General features: G+C 38.4%; 1 protein-coding gene across 1 annotated transcript in view; it reads right to left on the bottom strand.

The window, feature by feature from the left end:
- The window catches only part of SGIP1 (SH3GL interacting endocytic adaptor 1), a 127,092-nt gene extending 106,484 nt beyond the window's left edge, over positions 1-20,608 (bottom strand). The window contains exons 1-2 of the mRNA XM_060119528.1: positions 20,488-20,608; positions 3,832-3,895 (exon numbers count right to left, since the gene is read on the bottom strand). Coding sequence (XP_059975511.1) covers positions 3,832-3,895; positions 20,488-20,608 — 185 coding nt within the window. The remainder of the gene's footprint in view (positions 1-3,831; positions 3,896-20,487) is intronic.
- Between the last annotated feature and the right edge of the window lie 462 nt (positions 20,609-21,070).

Genomic DNA, 21,070 nt, shown 5'->3' with positions numbered 1-21,070 from the left:
GAGTAGTCACTTTATAACTTCTTGTATTAATTAATTCTGTAAGGAGCTAGAAAAATATTATTCTATTAATATGGAGACCAGAATTATGCTTAGATGGGGACCTGCATTGTTTGGAAGAAAACCTTAGTAAGTGCTTGGGTGGACTCTGAAATCTTGAAGAGTTTGGTGTGATTGGAACTGTTCCTTAGCAGGTGGGACCAAGTGACAAGATTGTTTATTGCTTCATAGGGTGGGACAGAGGAGAGAGAGAGAAATGCAGAGTTGGTGGGACGTCTTCTTGGCTTCAAGAGGTGATTCCCCTTCCCCACCAACACCCCCTTCAAAATTAGCAGAATATTCTACTTGTATTGCAAAACACTTGATGGGAGAGCATCGTTTTCCATAATCATTTCTGTGTCCATGTGGATACAGGGATGAATCAATGATACAGAGGCTAGAAGCAGAGAGGACCCTGATATTGAAAGACCATGGGAGTTGACAGAAATCTCAGGATCTTTGGACATTCGCTGGCTATGGGAAAAAGTTGGTTCAAAGAAATTTCATCTAAGATAGAAAGATAGGAAGAGTCTTAGCCAATAAAAGTTATATATAATTCATTGAACAACTATTGAGTGCTTATAATAGGCCAGGCACTAGGCTAGGGTCAGGAGATAAAATAATGGAGAAGACATGCTCATCATACAGAGAATGAGACAGGCAAGTAAATCCAGTGGGTTATTATGGCTGCAGTAAACCCAGGTGGTAGGAAAGTACAGAGGAATGGTACCAACCCATACTCATCAAAGTCAATTTTCCTTAGATTTGTACACTGCAAAAAATGAGCATTTCTTACTAGGATTTCAGCCTCTGCTAAAGGAACTGATAGAGAGGAGATTGCATCAAATTTTGCGTAGGACACAACCAGAGGCACTGATCCTCATGGGGTTGTCTTTCGGGGCAGGTGATAGATGTGGAGAAGACAAGGCTCTGAAGATAGTCCTGGTTGTGGTGTTGCCAACTATTGGTCCAGGTAGAAGGGCATAGCTATACAGGATCTTAAATGGGAGGCCACTTGGTCTCATGCATATTTCAGCTATAGGGATGGCACTTCAAAAATCTTAATCAGAATAATTGTAATTGTACATAGCAGCGTTGGTGTCTATTCTGATCCTTTGTCTTATCCACTGATGGAAATGGGGCTGCTGCTTCCCCATATGAGAGCAGTAATCATGGTGGTATAGAGCACTAGCTATAGTGCCCAACTGCCCAGGTTCAATCAACTTAGATTTCCTAGTTGCATAACCTTGGACCAGTAATTCACTCCTTTGTGTCTCAGTTTCCTCATCTATATAACAGCCATGATAACAGCATATAGCTCATAGGGCTGTTAAAGGATTCAATAAGTTAATATAAATGAAGAGCCTGGAATAGTACCTAGAACATAGTAAATACTCATTAAAAATGGTACCTAGAATAAAGTTATTATATAAGCTGACCTAGGATGGGGAGTAGAGAGAGATTTTAGCAACCTCAGACAATGGGGTATGTGTCCTCAGTTTATTTCCTAACCCCCTCTTATTAAGTTTTATACATTTTTAAATAATTTTTTTTCTTTTTAACAGCAGACCCATTATATTTACTGATTCTGTTTTAAAACTGATCATCTACCAGGGACCTTTGTCTCTATTTTAAAAAGTGACAGTCACCTCTTGCCACTGCTGCCTTTTCTCTTTTACCCACCTATTGGTCTTGAATATAATTTTGCCTATCTATTCTTTTTTTTTTTCTGAGTAATCAAAGAATAGGCACTTGACTGTGGACTAGAATACTGGCTCCATGTCTTATTTTTCTGAGTAGCCTTCAGCAAGTTACTTAATTCCTTTTGGCACTGATTTCTCATCTCCAAAATTGAGATATTATTTCTAACCTTATTGAATTACTATGAGGATTAAAAAGGATATCAGTACATACAAAATACCCTGCACAGGGCCTGCCACTTAGCACAGCCTCTCTCCTTTCCTCTATCAGCCATTGTAACGTTGATCAAATCAGGAAGCTCTGGTTCTAACTCCACTCTATCTAAGGACACTCAATCAACTGAAGTTGGAACTGGCAGCTACCATAGCAGGTTACTTGGCAACCCTCACGGAGTTGCAACAGCCCTGAAAACAGTTTGTATCAACAAGGTTTCAGTGACTGCAGACTAACATAAGCATTACCTAAATCTGAAGGGATAGCACGTTGCCAGAACATTTCTCCAGCCTTCTGCAAGAATGATATATGACCCAGTTAGAGAGCAGGGGCTCATGAAAAGCAAAGGCCTACACTAAACATCTTGTCCTTTGACCATCACTGCTGGTGGAACCAGTTTATAGCTAATTTGCTATCACCTAAGTAAACTGGGGCACTCAGATGATAAGAAGTAAAGGACAGATGCTTGGGATTTTACAAGTAAATGTCTTGTTAGAGTACTTCAGAGAGATTTTGGGCATCTACACAAAGCCATGAAGAGTAACTTCCTCATTTTCATGTTTTTAGAAGTGGTGATGGAAGAGTGGTACTTTGGCCATCTGCAAATGAGCTCAGCCTGCCCTGGGGAGGTTGTAGCAGACGGACTGCTACAGTGTCTGGCCTTTTATGGAAACTCAGTTCCATCTAGTGCAAACTGAGGCCTATTAGAGGAAAGGGTAATTCTAAGTCCGTGGAGCTATTGGCAATGCTGAAACCAGAGCCCAGTCTTCCGACTCTGGTGAACGAGCAATCTCCTATTCTGGTTAATGCTTCAAAGTTGGAAATTTCTTAAGAAATAATGAAAATTATATAAGGCTCAGAAAATTTTGTTTCTAATTTAATCATTTAGAAAAATTGGCAAGACTAGAGTAAATGCAGCTTCCATGAAATAATTATTTACCAAAAGAAAAAACACAAAGAAAAGGTAAGAACAGGGGACTTAAAATTTGATATCTGGACAAAAGATAGCTTTTTACCCCCCAATCCTTTACAGTCTCTGGTTTAAAAGCCTTCAAGGCTTCAGGGTCGCCCACTGCCTAAGGAAGGTAGCCCAGACACCTCAGCCTGGCTGGTACTTAAAGCCCTTCCTATCTGGCCCTGATCTCCTTTCCAGCCTTGCCTCCCACTATTACATTTATGTGTGGCCGACAAGTAGACAGACTGCTCTGTTTAGCTTGTCCTGAACACCTACTTGGCTTTTCTACATCTCTGCTTTGGCTGTTGTTCCCTTTGCATGAAATGCATGTCCTCATCTTCTTGAAGGCCAAAATCAAGGCTACTCTCTCTTTGAAGCTTCACTGATAATTTATTCAAATATGAGCTTTCCCACCCTCCAATTCCCCAGAAATTCCATTTCTAATCGCTCCTAAGGAACTTACCACGTATTAATTTGTATTAGTGATAATAGTAGTAGTGGCTGCTACCATTCACTGAGCGTTTACTAAGTACGTGTTACCACGGTAGTCATAACAAATGTTAGCTCTTTTAGTTATATGAAAGATACTTCAATTTGCATGATAGATATTCTATTCCATGAATTATAAATTCTCAGAGGACAAGGCCACAGGGCAATTCTCAGCACCTTCTGATAAAATTTATGCACGATAAAAATGTACAGAATGAAAAGCTAAAGGTGTGAGATCAACATAACCTTTTTTTCTTTTCACCTGTGCCTAAACAACTATTGATTTTTGCATTTCTAACTTTCTTTCAGAGATTCTTGCCACATAAGGGGTTTAATAGGTTCATTATTCTGCTATACAGCAGACCACACCAGATCTGTGTTTCCACACGGTCACAGCCAGCTGATGCTGAGCAGTGGTGCTCTCCTTAAGTACATACGTAGAATCAGTGTCCTTTTCTTTCTTCCGTATTCCAAAGGCCTTCCTTGTACGTTTTTTCAATCCTGTGGGAAAACAACAAAAGGTCAAAAAATCTATTTTCTATTTGAATGTTTCTAGCAACATTCAAGTGAACATATTTTTTAAGTTGCAATATATTAAATTTGAACGTTCAAAAAGCAATGAAAGTTTCTTCACATATATGCATGTGTGTGTGTGCATGTGCATAGGATTCATTATTGTTTTTCAACAGATATTTATCAAGGACATGGTACTGTAAGTTCTTAGCCCTATGAGCAATGTAAGAATATTTTTTAAAAAATGGAAAGGAGATCAAGACAAGGTACAGTAAAGTTGGCAAGCTTTTCTTAGACTATTGTTAGCCATCGCCCAAACTGGTGCTGTGCCAAGAAACCCCATCACAGACTTAGAAGAACAGTAATTTCCAGGGTAGACGGATTCTTGACACTGGGATAGTTCCAAGACAGAGATTATGTAAACAATACAAAAAAGCCACATTGGCCTGACACTTCTTTGTATCCCATATTCCCAGTTCATCTTTTTCTACTTCCTCAATTCGGTGGCTATACTAGATTCTCTGAACATCCTCAATATCTGTTCTCCTGTATCTCTTTTCTCCTTATGTGGTCCTTGCCACTGGCTGAAATGCTTTTCCTGTTTTGTTGATATTTACAACTTCCATATGTGCCTTCACAGCCCCGTCAAATGCCCCCTCCTCTGTGAGGGCCTCTCAATCTTAGTGCTGTCAGAACGGACTATCCTGTGCTCCCCCAAATGTTGCTGTTATATGTATTACAATATATCAAAGCATCCCACTTATTAGTTCCTATGTCAGTTTCCCTCATAGACTGTAAGCCTTTCTAGGACAGAGGCCAAGGATACCCTCGGTATGTCCTCTACGGCAAGTAGAGGAACCAGATAATATTTGTTGATTTAAGATGTCTTCCAGGAAGCATCATTCAGGTGGTATTGGGGTAAGAAGGCTCCTTTTCTTCCATCCTGGACAAACCAAGCCTACTCTTGTATCTTCTATTCTTCTCCTGTCAAGGCTCTGTCTGGGATTCCTATCTCCCACGGGTCCTCTAATTACATATGTGGCTTGTGTGTTTCTCATGTTAGTATTATTTAAATATACCAATGCCTATATATTCAAAATCTTAGACTTGTTACTGGTGGTTTGGAACTTCATCCTGACAAATTAGAGCTGGAAAAGTCACTGACGTTCAGGATTTGTTTGACACTACCAGGTGGATCAAGGGGAAAAACACTGACAAAATCAGAGATTTGATGACATCTTTTTTTAAAACATGTGAGTCAGCCCAGACCACTCAGATGATCTGAGTCATTCATTATCTGGCTCTTAGGATACTATTCAAATATAATCTCCAAAATGCCTCTGTTTGTCTAATTTTGTATTTGAATAGTCATTCCATTTAAGATGTTTAGGTCTTTAAAATGTCAATGTTTGTTTAAAAAAAAATCTCCCACATCAAGCTATTCTCCATTACCCTCCACATGAGGAGTTTATAGAAAACTTATTGACATTTAAAACTACCCACGCATAATATTTAGGAACACCTTCTCTCTGTTCATTTTTAATTTTGATTGTGAAAAACTTCTTTCTTCTCACCTGTAAGTGCCTTATCTCCTTATAGGGACAAAATATTGTAGTTAAAATCATCATTTTCCTCCTATAATTTTTCTTGGGCTTCAAGTCTCTTAATTGGCTTCTCCATGCTTCTATTTCAGCTTTGGAGTCACAATGAATGCTATATTCACCAGTCACTACTGGTTTTTATAGAATTATAAACCAAATGCTATTATTATCTTATGTTTTCAAGTTACTCTATTTTCTGTAACTTGACCATGAGACAAGAGATAGCATGCCCTACCAAACAGATGAGAAAATACAGACAAATTCCAGTAATTCTTGTATTAAATTAGTAACAGAGCAGGCAATAGTAATTTTCCATAGACTCTGTCCTGTTTTTGACCACCAAACTTGGATAATAGCCAACATGAACTAGGTCATGAACGTCACGGGTTGTCCATTTTCCAGTGAAAAGTGCCCTGGATCAGGCTGCAGGAGACAGAGTCCATTCCCAGCATCATTTCTAATTGTGTAGATGAGTATGAGTTACATTCTTTTTGTATTTCCATCTCAGTGTACAACAAATCAGCCAGTAATAAGGAATGAAAGAATTTGCATATGTTCACAAAATGCAATGCCATTCTGTAGTTTTAGTTTCACTGAAAGTTATATTTCCCATATGTAGAATACATTCCCATATATGGAATATAAATAGGAATACACTAGAGATGTGACATTCCAGAAAAACAAAACTAATCGAATTATTGAATAAGAAAAAACACTGAAAACTTTTCCCCCTTGAAAGGTGGAAAGATGTGAGAAGTTTAGAAAAGTATGAAGAAAACTCTGAAAGACTAAAACAAAGTTATGAAATATAAAAGTTATTCATATCTTAACAGCTTTTTGAGAAGACCCAGGAAGAAACAGTCATACCAACCATGTTAAAAGTGAATGGAGAGGTGTGGTCAAGTCTTTTGAGAGTTTATTTAAAAATATTCAAAGAAATTCTTCAGAAGAGAGCAAGGACAGTCAAAAATCTTACAGGAGTAACAAGTTTAAGACACTATGTCTGGTAACATGATAAGCTTAAAAAACAGTATATCCAATGATTTTTCACTTCTGACTCCAGAATAGTGTAATTGTTTTTAGGTTGGGTCATGAATTTTTGTCAACTATTCTTTACCAAAAATGGAAGGGAAAAAAAATCAAGTGCCTTTGAGAAATGAAGTAAATAACTTTTCCCTTGCCAATATCAAAACAAAGAGATCTAAAGAGAAAGAATTTTAAGGTCCTGATGATCTGGGGCTAGAACAGTTTCCTTTCAAGCTATGGAATTGAGAACATCCTCCTGTGTGCATGCAGAACTGGGTCAGAAGTCTGGCCTGTGCCTCTTAGCATCTCTCCACCTAATTTAGATTCTTTTAGCTTCCATCGGTATTATGGGAGAAGCTAGCAAAGTCTGGGAACAACAACAACAACAAAATTAAAAACAGACTGAGTTTTAAGAGGGTAGGAAAGCTTATTTCAAAATAGGTAGTCCTGGATATGATGTTACAAGATAGTGAAATAAAGAAACATGAAGAAACTGACAATAGTGACAGCACAAATCTATATAGTAATATTTGTAGCTATCATTACTGAGGTCCTACCTATGGGCCAGGTACCAGCTGCTTTGCATATGTTGACTCATTTAATTTTCTTACAAATCTTGTGAAAAAGTAGGAGGTGTTTTCTTTGCAAATGATGAGCCTGAGGGTTCACCTGAGTTAGGTTTTATTTATCATCATCTCTAGGGAAGAAATTGGAGGCTCCTTCTCCCTCCATGGATCCCCAAAATACTGCTGGACTCTGTCCTAAGTTATTTACACTCTCTCCCTGGGGCAATTTCATTCACTCACATGGTTTCATTTTCCATCTGTATGCAGATGAACCCTAAATCCATAGGTCAGATCCAGTACTATCTCATGAGCTTCTGGATATACAGCACTTCTTCTCATGCTCGAACTTCTACAAATAGACATCAGATTTCTTTGAAAGCCTTTAGGTGTCTCTCTCTCTCTCTCTCTCTCTCTCTCTCTCTATATATATATATATATATATATATATATACATATATGTAATCAAACCTCTAAAGGTATGTCCAATTGATTAATTTACAATTATTTTCTGAATAAAATCCCCCTTAAAATGAAATAGTTCTCCATGAACTAATGAATGGATAAACAAAATGTGATGTACCCATACAATGGCATATTATGCAGTCATTAAAAGGAATGTGATACTGACACATGCTACACAACATGCATGAACCTTGAAAACATTATGCTAAGTGAAAGAAGCCAGATACAAAGAACCACCTATTGCATGAGTCCATTTATGTGAAATATCTGGAGTAGGCAAATTCACTGATACAGAAAGCAGAGTAGAGGTTGCCAGGGGTGGCGTAGAGGGGAAATGAGGAGTGACTGCCTAATTGGTACAGAGTTTCCTTTTGGGATGATATAAAAGTTCTGGAACTGGGTAGTGGTGATGGTTGCCCAACACTGAGAAAGTACTGAATACACTTAAACATGGCCAAAATGGTAAATTTTGTCATGTGTATTTTATCACAATAAAAAAGAAACAGAATAGCTCAAGCCAGATTTTTCTGTGACCAGAGGGAAGAAAGATAGGAGGGAGTGAAAAGGAAAAAAAGAGATAAGGCAGATTGGCTTAAAAGTTTGGAATATTTTTTTTCCTTTTTATTTATTTCTTTGTAAAGTTGTCAAATATTTAGTTAAGAAACTGGGAGCTATATAGTCACAAATCTGTGTTCATGATGACCTTCACCATCGAGAAAGTGATATGTCCACAAGAATTTACAACTACAACAAAACCTCCAGCTTTTCTCTCTCACATAATAGCTGTTTACAAAAAGCTTGTCATGAACACATTTTTAATGTAATGTTCCTTTCAGCTTTTCTCATCAGATCACAATGTTATGTTAATCCCTACTAGATGGTAAGCTCTGTGAAGTCAGCCACTCTACTATGTACATGTCTGTCTTTATTTTCACTGTCCCATAGTGTTTCACGAATAGAACATTCCTTAAAATGATTTACTCAATTGTGTTAAAATAAAGACATTATTTCTCACCTTCTTTTCAGACTGCAAGTCAGGCCATTGGAAACTTATGAAATCAATTTGTTAGGGTGAAACCTCCATTCGAAAATGAAGTAGAAGAGAAAAACTAAGTGTGCATTCCCTGTAGAAAGGATGAAGAGTGTATCATGAAATTCTTGGCCTCAGCTGTGTGGGTGGTGAGTGTCTGCAAACTGGGTGACCATGTAAAATATATTTCTTATGATAGCTCCAAAAAGTTTGAAAGTCTTTAAAAAAAATAAACCTTTCTTTTAAAAGTCTTTTAAATTTAAAACACAAATTACTGTGTTCACTATGTTTTTCTCTGAAATGTCTTCTAACTAATTAAAAAATAAAGATACCTTCCTGACTTTGAGTATACGACTCCACAGGTGAGGAAGAAATAATACAGCAAAAAATTACCTTTATCAATTTCCTTTTCTCCCAAGTGTAACTGTTCTATAGAGATTCACTAAGCAAACACTAAATTCTAAATTTCAGCCTTTAAATGTTACAGTGAAAACAGAATTTGTCAGAGGGATCTTCCAAAACAGAAAATTTAGCCTCTATACGATATACTAATTTTAGGTAAAACATCAAAATCTGATACTCAAAAGAAATACAGCGTTTTTGCATGGTTGGTTTCACATCTTCTATTTCTTAAAATTACAATTGAAATATTTTTCCCTAAAAATGAAGACTAGATCTATAGATGGACAGATTGAGATAACAGTACTGGAGTTGAGTCCAAAACAGGAGAAATCAAGGTGTGAGCATCCTGTAGGCAGGAGCTGAGGACCAAACTCACAGAAGATTCTGCTGGCCTTCACAAGACGTTCTCCTGCCACATAGGAGTGAAAGTGGAGAGTCCTGCCAATACCTCCTCTTTTCTCTCCTTGTCCTGAATTCCTACTTTTCCACTGCTAGCTGGTAAGACAACAAGAAGAGGTCAAAGGTAGACTGGTCACCATCCTGTCAGCATGTTGGCAGCAAACTGGTTTATCTCCAAGATAAAGGGACTGGGATGGGAAGAGATGTGGCACTATATTTTATTACCTTCCTCACTCACGTCACAGTCTTGCTTACACATTGCTTTCACTAACAGCTCTTTATTATGGTGTTAAAACCCCCATATAAGCGTTTTGCATTTAAAATTGATGAAAAGGCGTCACTTTTGCAGATCATGTTACTGGGGTGTACTTGATCCTTCTGCTTCCCACTCCTCTACAAACAGTGCTTTTGAACAGAGCTTGGACCAGTCATGGCCTGGGCACAGAGCTGGCTCTAAGAGTGACCTAGAGCTTTGGAAGAAAGGGGAGCACCAGAAGGAGGAGAGGGTGGCAGTGACAGCTGTTTAGGGTCAGTATGTAAGACACAGTTCACAGAGGAATGCAAACCATCTTCTCGTGTATCTCCTCCAGAAGCATGAAGATGCCCGTCCCAGATACAGAGCAGGAGACATGGTGGAAGGGAGCAGAAGGACTGCTTTCTTTGGAATCCAAAGATCTGGAATCAAATCTTAATTGGACCTCTTACTGGCTGTCATTTGCAGTCAAATGTATAGAGAATCTGAGAGGCACTGTGTTACTTTCAATATAAGATTCATGTCCTCCCAGGACATGAGGTTTGGAGGAATAGCCTCAGTTTTTCTCTCTGTAATCCCTAGGAGTGAGGGGAAGGCAGCGCTGGTTCACTGAGTCCCTCATACGTGTTACACACCATGTTAGGCATTTTCACACACTAACACTTTCAACAAGCCCAGACGGTATTACTAACCCCTACTTTATGGATTAAGAAATAAACTCAAAGTGATTAAATTCCTTTTCCAAGATCACCAAATAAACAAGTTAGATAAGACCAAGATTTTGAGCCAGGTCTGTGTGCCTCCAAGCCAAGCGACTTATCGGGTAGTCCCAATGCTTCTCTCGGTACCCAGGGCCATGTTTAGTACACGGTGGACACACCATCCATGTTCGTCTAACATCTTCTTTAAAAAGTCACTGAATGTTTGTATAATAATTAAAAGAAAAACCAAATGACTTTTCTGGATGTTTGCAATCTACATTCCATTGATGTTTAGTTTTTGAATATTTATTTGTATATATGGAGGTATCAGGGAAAGAGAAGGAACCCTAAGCTGCATGGGGTGGACCTATCTGACAGCATGTGCATTAGGGCAGGGAACAGAGACTCAGGGGGAGGGGTGTGAGGTGACCTCACCACATTTTTAGGTGAAGAATGTATACAGTGGCACATTGAAAAGCTAAATTTAGCCCAAAACACACATCATGAAAAAAACCAATAGATGTAATTTGTTAGGTACTTAAAATGTTTCAGGAAATTCATCAGGAACTTCGTTATCTTAGCTCAACACAGCCTTATTAACGGGAGCTATTATTATTGTATTGATTATGTACCATGGGGCATGAGGAGTGACTGGTGTCAGGTCACACAGGTGGTAATTGATGGACAACATTTCTTTTTTTTATATATTCATGGCTATAGTTTATTACAGAAAGGCTATTACAACTTAAAATCAGCAAAGGAAAAAGGATGCTTAGAGCAGATTTCAGGAAAAACCAAGTGCAAGCTTCCAGTTGTTCTCTCCTACTTTTGCATGGGTGGTGCTTAATTCTCCCCGTAGCAATGTATGACAGCACATGTGAAGTGTTGCCAACCAGGAAACCTCACCTAAGTTCAGAGTTTTTACTGGGGGTCAGCTCACATAGGCATGGAACACCTGCATGACTGACCTGAGGTTTTCAGTCTACAGTCCCTTAGATGTCAACCGATAAACCCAAAGCTTCAGGCACACAAAGACAGATGCTCACCACAAATCACACTGCTGGCCTAAACTATCTGGTATGGCTGAAGGTTTCAGATATACAATGCCACTCTTATCAGGCAGGGTATTCCGAGGGCTCCCTTGGAGTTTAGTTCCCAGCAGTTGGGACAGACCATATTTCAGAGTCCCCTCTGCCTAACTCCAGAGTCTATGCGCTTCATGTCTTTGGGATATCTTTCTGTTAGTTGAAAATTGGTCTTGCCTTCTTATCAAAAAAACACAAAAAACAAAAAAACCAAAACCTTGATTTTTTTTTAATTGAGAAACATTTTTAGGGAAATTAGGCAGTACATTTGTGAAACACAAAGACCGTGTTTTGTATGTTTAAACCTTTTTGTGCTGCCCAGTGAACATAAGGAGACCAAATAAATGTTTGCTAAATGGATTATTTCTGTAATAAATGTAAATTTTCAAGCTTGAGTCTTCGTCGGCTTGGAGGGTTACTCAAAGGTGAATCACATGTAATGGAATTACTTATTTTCTGCAGGAACCCAGGCCAAACATTTGGTCTCAATAATAAAAAACAGGCAAATTTAATTGCCCTGGGCGTAATGCCACATATTGACAGCAACTCTCACTGGCAATGTCTATTAATTATAATGGCCACTGTATTTCTGTCAGGAAAGATTAAAATGCTTTGCGTATTAGCTCTTCCCCTAAGTTTTAAATATAGGTACTATAATCCAATTCAGATTCTTTGTCCTAAGAAGGTCTTACAGAAAAATGTATGACCAGTTGAGATGAAGGCCAGTCTCTCCCATGATTTTTTTTTTTTTTTTTTTGCGGTACGCGGGCCTCTCACTGCTGCGGCCTCTCCTGTTGTGGAGCACAGGCTCCGGACGCGCAGGCTCAGCAGCCATGGCTCACGGGCCCAGCCGCTCCACGACACATGGGATCTTCCTGGACCGGGGCACGAACCCGTGTCCCCTCCATCGGCAGGCGGACTCTCAACCACTGAGCCACCAGGGAAGCCCTCTCCCAGGATTTTTTATGATATTTATGATTTCCAGTGCCTAGACTATTGCTTAAGATATGGGGATGCTTAATAGAGGCAAGTACCAGGGAATATGAAAAGACAAGTTCAGTGTCGAGCAGTGCCTGGCACAGGGTAGTCACTTAACAAAAGTTTGCTGGTTGCTCTACACATTTCCAGATTGTTCAAACTTGGTATGCATGTGGTCTGAATGCTTTGCTTTCATTTTTATGTGACTCAAAGGAAATCTAGGTGATCTTTGTACTTAGCACAGAGCCTCTTTACAATATGGTACCCCTTTATTCTGAGCTGAGCCTATTGGGGGAAATATGCATCTTAATGACACACTCCATTAGTGCTGGATTGCAAAAGAGGCTGATGTGGATGGCACCTTGAAATTCAGATTTGATCTATGGGAGTTCAGGTTAGTGCGCTGAAATGGAGATGACCGTAAGACAATTAAGACTTTAAGGGCTAAAAATAGTAACAACTTTTAAAGAAATATTTGACCTTTTGGAGACATGGAAGAAATGTTGCAAATAAAATGGTCATGGAACAGGTTTGCCACAAACGGACATAGTATTTGCTATGCCAATATCAGTGCAATGAAGGAGTTGAGTGGGAATGGGAAGAATTTTAAGCAGGTGAACAACTTCTATTAAGCTTTAAATACAGTAACAAGATCCATGGGAAACATGCAGTTGTAAAAAAACATAGGAGCTTTGAGCTCTGAAAAACTTGTTCAAATCCCATCTTCACTCCCTCCTGGGGTAAGTTACATAACTTCTCCGACTCAGTTTTTTCAGCTATCATAAAAGGTTTTGGAACATTTAAATGGGTGTAAAAGCTTTGTATCATACATAAAATATATTGAGCATCACTTTATGCATATTTTCTTGCTTTTCTTGCAGTTTTAATAGTTACAAAGCAACTAGAAATCAGCTATTTTAACAGATTACATAAAAGTAACTAAATGCCTGATTTCAGCACTTATAGCATCTCCATAGCTCTATTCCTTTAGAAATAAAAATACAACATCAAAAACTGAAAATAACCAAATTTTCAAAATCTCAAGCTTCTCCTGGTTACAGCTATAAAAACAAAACCAAGATCAAGAAATGTAATTTACTAACATCTATCATAAAAGGTAAGTGGGGATTTAAAAACTCACAGTAAGAAATACAACAATCTCCTGAAGCAGGAAAATACATCATTGATGAAGCCTTTACTGTATGCAAATCTATTCCAAACTTTAATCAGCTGGTCATCCCAGCATGATTTGAAAGTAAGCCAGTGTTACTTTTACTTGGGTTAGTGGTATATAGAATTTGTTTTCTGCTCCTACCAGGTAGGGAGAAAAACACTTCAAACACTAGTGAAATTAATTTGACCTGTTCCTTGGGAACCTTGTTCTGTAAAATGGTTTTCCTCTTATTCTCTATTTCTCTCCCTTATTCTCTTTCCCCACATTCATTGATTCTCTTCTCTCCCCTCCATCTCCAGTCCCTCCCCAGCCTGACACTGACATGTAAACAGAACTGAAGTTAATGATCCTGCACAGGACTCTGGTTTTCAGGCCTAAACAGAAAAATTCAATTGAATTGTAATTCACCAAATCTCATTTTTCCAAACACTCCATTTTCAACAAGAAAATAAATCCAAAAGAAAGCAAACTGCACAACAACAGAAATGCTTTTCATATGTTCTTGTCTTTTTATATTTCATCTGGAGAGGAAGGAGCAAGTCCTTTGGTCAAATTTCTAAATTGTTACAACATGTGGCATTTAGCGCTGTGAATTAAATTCTTCAAATGTGAATTTAAAAAAGAAAGCTGGAACATGTCCTACAAAGAATCATTTTGGTTTAATTCTAGCCTACTACATGGAGGCAGAGAGGTGAACAAAGGAAAGGAGATTTACATGGCACGGTTGACTCAATACATCACAGGTTATTAGCCAACTTTAATTAGTGGGAATCCATGAAGTCTACTTCTGAAATGGAATGGAAATGGTTTAAAAAATTAAAAACATATAAACATGGAGTTGTTTTTTTAAAAAGAAGATCAGTTATCAGAGAAACATACACAAAATAAGGGTTTAAAGGAACTAAATATAGAATTCGTGTCTAAGTCCTTTTGAGGCCTCTGGAATGCATGTGGATTGATTCTGTTTGTAAGATTTATCATCATCATCATCATTATGATCATCATCCATCTATCTATTCACCTGTCCTCTATACATTTGCCTGCCCACCCACTCACCCATCTATCCTTTGGCTATAAATTTCAATAGGTAACAAAGTTCAATGTCATGGAATTATGCCTGTTGTATAATATAAATCTACCATGTTGCAATGAAAATCTACTCTCCTTTAGTCTGTTCTCATTGGAGGTAGAAAATATCAAGTCCACCCTCTTGGAAAATTAACCCTTGGTAGGCTTGTTGATTTATTAAGCCATGCCCTCAGCATCTTGGTAGACTAAACAGCCATATTCTTGTTCCCTTGCTTTATTTACCAATGTTATATTCCAATCACTTAAACTCATGTTTGTTACTCTACAAATGATCTCTGATTCTAGGTCTTCATATTTACCTAGGAAGCTCAGATGGCAATTTTCCCCATTACTGGTCAGTATTCTCTTCATCAATTTCTAATATTGGTCAGGGAGATAACTCTAGCCTTTTATTCAATGCCTAGAGTCATGCAAGCTCCTGTATTTGGGATAACTATCAGAAGAGCTCATCTTCTCATTTGATGGTTGATAGAACAGGAATGTATTGGAAGTCTATCATGTGCCAGGGGCTCTTCTGGACTAGAGATACAGTGTCTAATATGACCCTTGAATTATGTGAAATCAAAGATAAGTTACTAAAACCCTAAAACACCCCCTTGCAATTAAGTAGTTGTCACCTACTTTAGCTCCTCCTTTCCTACTCATTGATGGGACATGCATGCATAATTGTATGGTGTTAAGATGAAGAGTGACATGAGGTAAATATGTCAGGGGCCAGATCATGCAAGTTCTTGAAGGTCAAGTTAAGGACTTTAGATTTTAAAACAAAACAGGCAGGGAATTCCCTCATAGTCCAGTGGTTAGGACTCTGTGCTTTCATTGCCAACGGCATGGGCTCAACCCTTGCTCTGGGAACTATGATCCCACAAGCCGTGCTGCATGGCCAAAAAAAAAAAAAAGTGCAACAGGCAGTCATTGAAAGCATTGCAGCAGGAAAGTGACATCGTCTAAATACTTTTTTTTTCCCACTAGCAATGTGAATTACTTAGTACCAGAAAGCTCCAATAGTAATTTGTATAATGGTCACTGTGATTGCTAAATAAGTAACTTGTCTGTTTTAGATCATCAAAAGACACAATCACATTAAGTATTGTTTTAGCGTTAAAAATATTATGTTGTACCAATTATTTGAAAACCAGCATTCAAGTTGGGTTCTGTTTAGAAACTCTAACTAAAATACTTATCAGAACAGCTGGATATCTGAGCATTTCTTACCACTTAAAAGTTTACCATTTGTGATAGTATGTAAGTATACCAATTTTGACAATCCTAATTGAGATTCAAACTAGCTAAGAGCCTTCAAACTAATTAAACTCCTGTAACTCCTGAACTCAAACTCCTCAGAGTTTTGTTACATTTGCAGTCAGCCCTCAAATCAGATTCTAGCTTTACTACTAACCAACTGTGTGATGTTGACAAAAATCAGTTACTCTCTCAAGAATTCAGCTTCCTGAACTATGAAATACCTGCTTCCCATGCTGATTGTTAGTATTAAATGAGAAAATGGATCTGGAGATGTAAAAAAAATGCTACCTAAGAAAAAAGTAATATCATTATCTATTTATATAATTATTATTATCATTTTAATTGAGGGTTGAAAATAGTAAACTGTAACAGTATATATCCTGTAAAAGTAAAGTATCCAATCCAGTGTAAATGGTAAGGTCCCTCTCTTCCCTTGTTTGCATGAAAAGGGGAGGAAAATCCATTTTCCCTAGCAAAACATCTAAGAGCATATTTTCTAATTTCTTCCTTTGGGTAGCATTAACTCTAAAATTCTATAAAATCTTGCTTATTTGTTTTTCAACAATCTATTAAGATAAGGACAAGTGTTTACACGAGGCATGGATAATCTAAACTGGAACTTTCTCCTTAGCCAGTTCCTTTGCCAGAGGTTCCCTCTCCATGGAAAATAGTACCATCATCCCTCAAGATGCTCCATCCAGAAATCTAAGAAGCACCTTTGACTCCTTTCTCTCCCTCTCCACAGCCAATCCATCGGAGAGTGCTGTTAGCTTCTTATGTACATCCAGTCTGTTCACAAAGGCTCCTTCCATCTCTGTCACCTTCAAGATATGACCTCTAAGATTGTCATGGAAGGGAAAGAAAGCATGAGGAAGTTACCTGGGATACTTTACTACCTCAGCCAGGAGGGACAGAGTTATGCTTATATACCAGTGACCAGAAGGGTTTGGGCTTATGTACTATCTAGTCTCACCTAGATGTAAGAGATACTGGAAAACAAAGACCCTGGCTGTGAAGTCACTCCCCAGCAACAGCTCTGTGTTGTGGAAAGCAAGCTTGGCTCTTTGGAAGTCAGCTAGCTGTCTCTTCCAATCCCTATACACAAGAGCCTCACCTCCCATTTCACTTCTCTGCAGCTGAGAGCTCTAGTCCCACATAATTAATTGATTCTGCCACTTACTACTTGTGTTACTGTCAATAAATTTATGCTTCTCTCAACCTCAGTATTCTCATCCATAAAATGGATCTTATCTCATAGGGTTGCTATGAAAACTAAATGAATCATGCATGTAAATTGTTTAGCAAATCAATGGCTTATCACAGTCAATATTTTCTAGAAACTGAGTCTGGATATAAAATTCTTAAAATAATTCTTAAAATTGTTGGAATAAAAAAAATCTATACTATGATTTACTGAATTATCTTTTCACCATAGAGGTAATGGTTGAAGAAGGAGATTTTTGTTTCCTTTTTTCCCCCCTAAAATCCCAATTTAAGCAAAACATTCTTGTTCTTTGAAGAAGCTTTTAATAAGCCTCCATTAAAAGATTAAAAAGGGGAAATAACATGGCACAGCTGCTAGGCAGTTAAATCACAGACTATCAGGGTACAGATAAACTAATAGATAAGCAAAACTGAAGTGCCAGGGGACTAAAGCAACATGCCTCCAGCCACACAGAAAATTATAGAGAAGGCTGGATACAAACCTTTGTCCCTTTACTTTAGTTCAATATACTTTACCATATTGCTTCATTATGTATGAGTGGGCATAGGTATATGTGTGTATAAATAAATATATAATAATATAAAAAATAGCCTGGCGTTCCCTGGTGTTCCAGAGGTTAAGACTTCACACTTCCACTGCAGGGGCACCGGTTTGATCCCCGGTGGGGGAACTAAGATCCCACATGTTGTGCAGTGCAGCCAAAAAGTTTAAAAATATATATATATATATAATTTTTTATATTTATATAAAATAAATATATAAAATAAAAATATATATTTTTATATATACATATATATATATAAAAGAGAGAGAAAGTACACAAACTATCTCCCATAGTGCTCTAGAATACCAAGTAGTTTTAGGTTTGAATATGGTTTTTCTTTCTACTTCTATGCTAAATATATCTCATTACTTTCTAAGTGTCTAGAACCGTGTCATGAACCCCTGTTTGGCTGAATAGCATTCTCCCAACAACCTGGGTCACAATTCCAGTGACACTAATACCACTTTAAGTGGAAATTTGGCATAGCATTTTGATTAAATTTTCTGTTAAGTACTCTAAAAAGACTTTTCATTTCATGAGACTATAACCTCAAAGGCAGAAGGAAGTAAAAGGTGACTTTAATAATGATAAAAACAAAACAAAACAGAAAAAAGTCATTAGAAATGGGGTTTGTAGAAACACCAAGATCCAAATGCTGAGTCTGAATTAAGCTACTTATGTGGTACTTTCCGCAAACGTATGTTTTTCTTCCTGGAACAGTCATGCTAAAAAGAGTAATTCTATGCGAAATTCAAAAGTTTGCTATCATCCTAGTCAGGTTGCCCCAGATATTTCTCCTCTGAAATGCATTTGAAAACCTCAAGTGACTATAGTTCCTTCTTTTTTACAGCCACCTAAATACATGCCCACACTTGGTTCACCTCCGCCATTTGGTTTAATTAGAGCCCCCTCAGTGATTTCAGCAGAATTCAGTCTGCTCTGAAGTTACCAAAAGACAGATCTCCTTGCTTAGGTTGGCATTTCAGACCTGGTCTATCATATGTCTCTAGTTTTATCTCTCACTATTACTTGTAAACACTCTGCTCTGCAACCGAATGAAAATTCTCCTTATTCCCTAAACAAGTGTGCATGTCTGTGGCCTATGTATTAGCTTCTATTTTGAGGACTCTCTCTTTGGACCACCTTCTCTTTAGCAGATAACCACAGGAACCCACCTATGCTCCAGCTGGTTCATAAATACCCCACCACACCTGCAGGAGGGTCTCCTTCAGAATTGATTTTTTTCTCTTGGGTTCTTCCAAAACTTAAGACTCCACAATAGAAATGATCAAATTTTGCCTCATATGTCAGTTTACAATGTCTTTGTTCTTTTGCATTTTAAGCTGCATGAGGACAGGACTCACTTCTCATTCATCTTGTGCCCCGTCAGTGAAGCTAATTCAGTGCCCTGCAATAATGTCAACTAAGTTAACATTGATTGAATTGAGAAAAGGGTTCTAAGCCAAGCCAAGGCTCAGGTGTCAAAAATGACCTTTTCGGGCTTCCCTGGTGGCGCAGTCGTTGAGAGTCTGCCTGCCGATGCAGGGGACGTGGGTTCATGCCCCGGTCCGGGAAGATCCCACATGCCGCGGAGCAGCTGGGCCCGTGAACCATGGCCGCTGAGGCTGCGCGTCCGGAGTCTGTGCTCCGCAACGGGAGAGGCCACAACAGTGAGAGGCCCGCGTACCGCAAAAAAAAAGACCTTCTCTATCCCTGCTGGATATAAGCAAACAAATCAGGAGCTTTCAAGTTAAGTCTTCTTCCATCACTGAGAAAAGAACCTCCACTAAATACTTGCTAATCTTCACATATACAAGCGCATGTATCATAAATACAGCCAACATCCTAAAAAGCCAGCAGAGTTAATGAAGAAGTGAAACAAAGGTGAAAGAAGGTATACTAGTGTGTGTACACAAATAAGATGTACTAATACTTGTGTATACAGCACAGAAGAGATCCTCAGTTTTTCTCATTGTCTGTTCCCTCCTGTGTTAAGGACAGAGACAACAATCTTACTAATCTTCTTTTCCAGACCAAAAGGGCAGCAGCTAATTAGAATGGGTCAAAGAGGCAAAGTTAATCATAAGTAGCAATGGCAGCTGCCAGAGAGGAAATGGCACGTCGCACTCTTCAGAAAATGAGAGGGCTTTTATCATCAGGCTACCAGCCCGGCTTGTAACAACAGCGCCTGATAGCTTTGTTGAATTATAGCATAGGGCATTCCGTGGTATTCTGAACAATGATAAATATAAAAAGCACTTTTTAGTTGTTTTAAGTAGTTACAAAACTGTTACTCCTCACCATCAAAAATGGGTTAAATTAAGAAATATAAGCAATATAAGAATATTGATATATCAGAATATATGTTACATATATTAAATATATATTTATATATCTATGATATGTAAACATATTAAAATTTCACTTTTGATATCTTTAAAATGTAATATATGTTACACATAAAATATATAATATTTTTCCCTCAGAAAATTAATTTCTGTGGGATAAGACTGGCTAGTCTTAAGGTAGCATTTATTAAATGCCTGCCAGGTACTTTTCATGCATTATCTCATTAAAATGCACAACACCCCACTGTGCTGTAGGTATAATCATCTCTGCTTGGCAGACAAGGAACACTTCTTCGAGAAGTTCCACAACTTGCTGACACGGCATGGATTAGAAGTGATGGGCTGGGGTCTCATTTAGGCTTGTCGGAACCCAAGACCTGTGCTCTTGACCCATATGCACGTGTCTGCTGGGTGACTGGGGAGAGAGAGCAGGGTGCACACAGTGCCCTGACCGTGCACTTGCTGAATGCACTCGGGAGACCCGGTGATTCTCCTCTTGCTCCCCCAGTTTCCTCTGCCAGCACTGCTGGGGATATCTGCTCTAGATGGTCTGCTACATTCTCTTGTTACCATTATTACAGAAAAAGATGTGTACATTCAGGAAAATGAAAAGCAATAGCAAGAACTAAGTCAGTGGTTGGCATGTAGGAATGAAATATTTCCCTTGCCACCAAGTCCTAATGTTTTGAGTAGGCTTCCCCTCTGAAGAAATTGAAGAGATTGATCAGGCATCTCTGTGACGGGTTGTCCCCTGGTGGGGGAGCATCCCTCTGGGCCTTTCAGGACTCCCCCATGATAGAACAGGTTCAGCTACACAATCAGAAGGCAAGGGGAAAAAAAGGGTCCGGTTCTCTCTCTGAATTACCAGCTTTTACTTTAGCAATAGAGACAGTGACTTACTTTCTTCACTTACTCTCAGCCATCAAGTGCCAGCAAAACGTACCCTGCCACTATGGTGCACCCTCCTTCACTCAGCTATACCCAATGGTAGACCATGCTTGAAACAATCAGTTTGCTGTTTCACATCTGCTTAAG

The sequence above is a fragment of the Mesoplodon densirostris genome, chromosome 2 (genome assembly GCF_025265405.1).
Source record: "Mesoplodon densirostris isolate mMesDen1 chromosome 2, mMesDen1 primary haplotype, whole genome shotgun sequence".
Classification (NCBI taxonomy): domain Eukaryota; kingdom Metazoa; phylum Chordata; class Mammalia; order Artiodactyla; family Ziphiidae; genus Mesoplodon; species Mesoplodon densirostris.
This window is presented reverse-complemented; position numbering and strand designations above follow the sequence as displayed.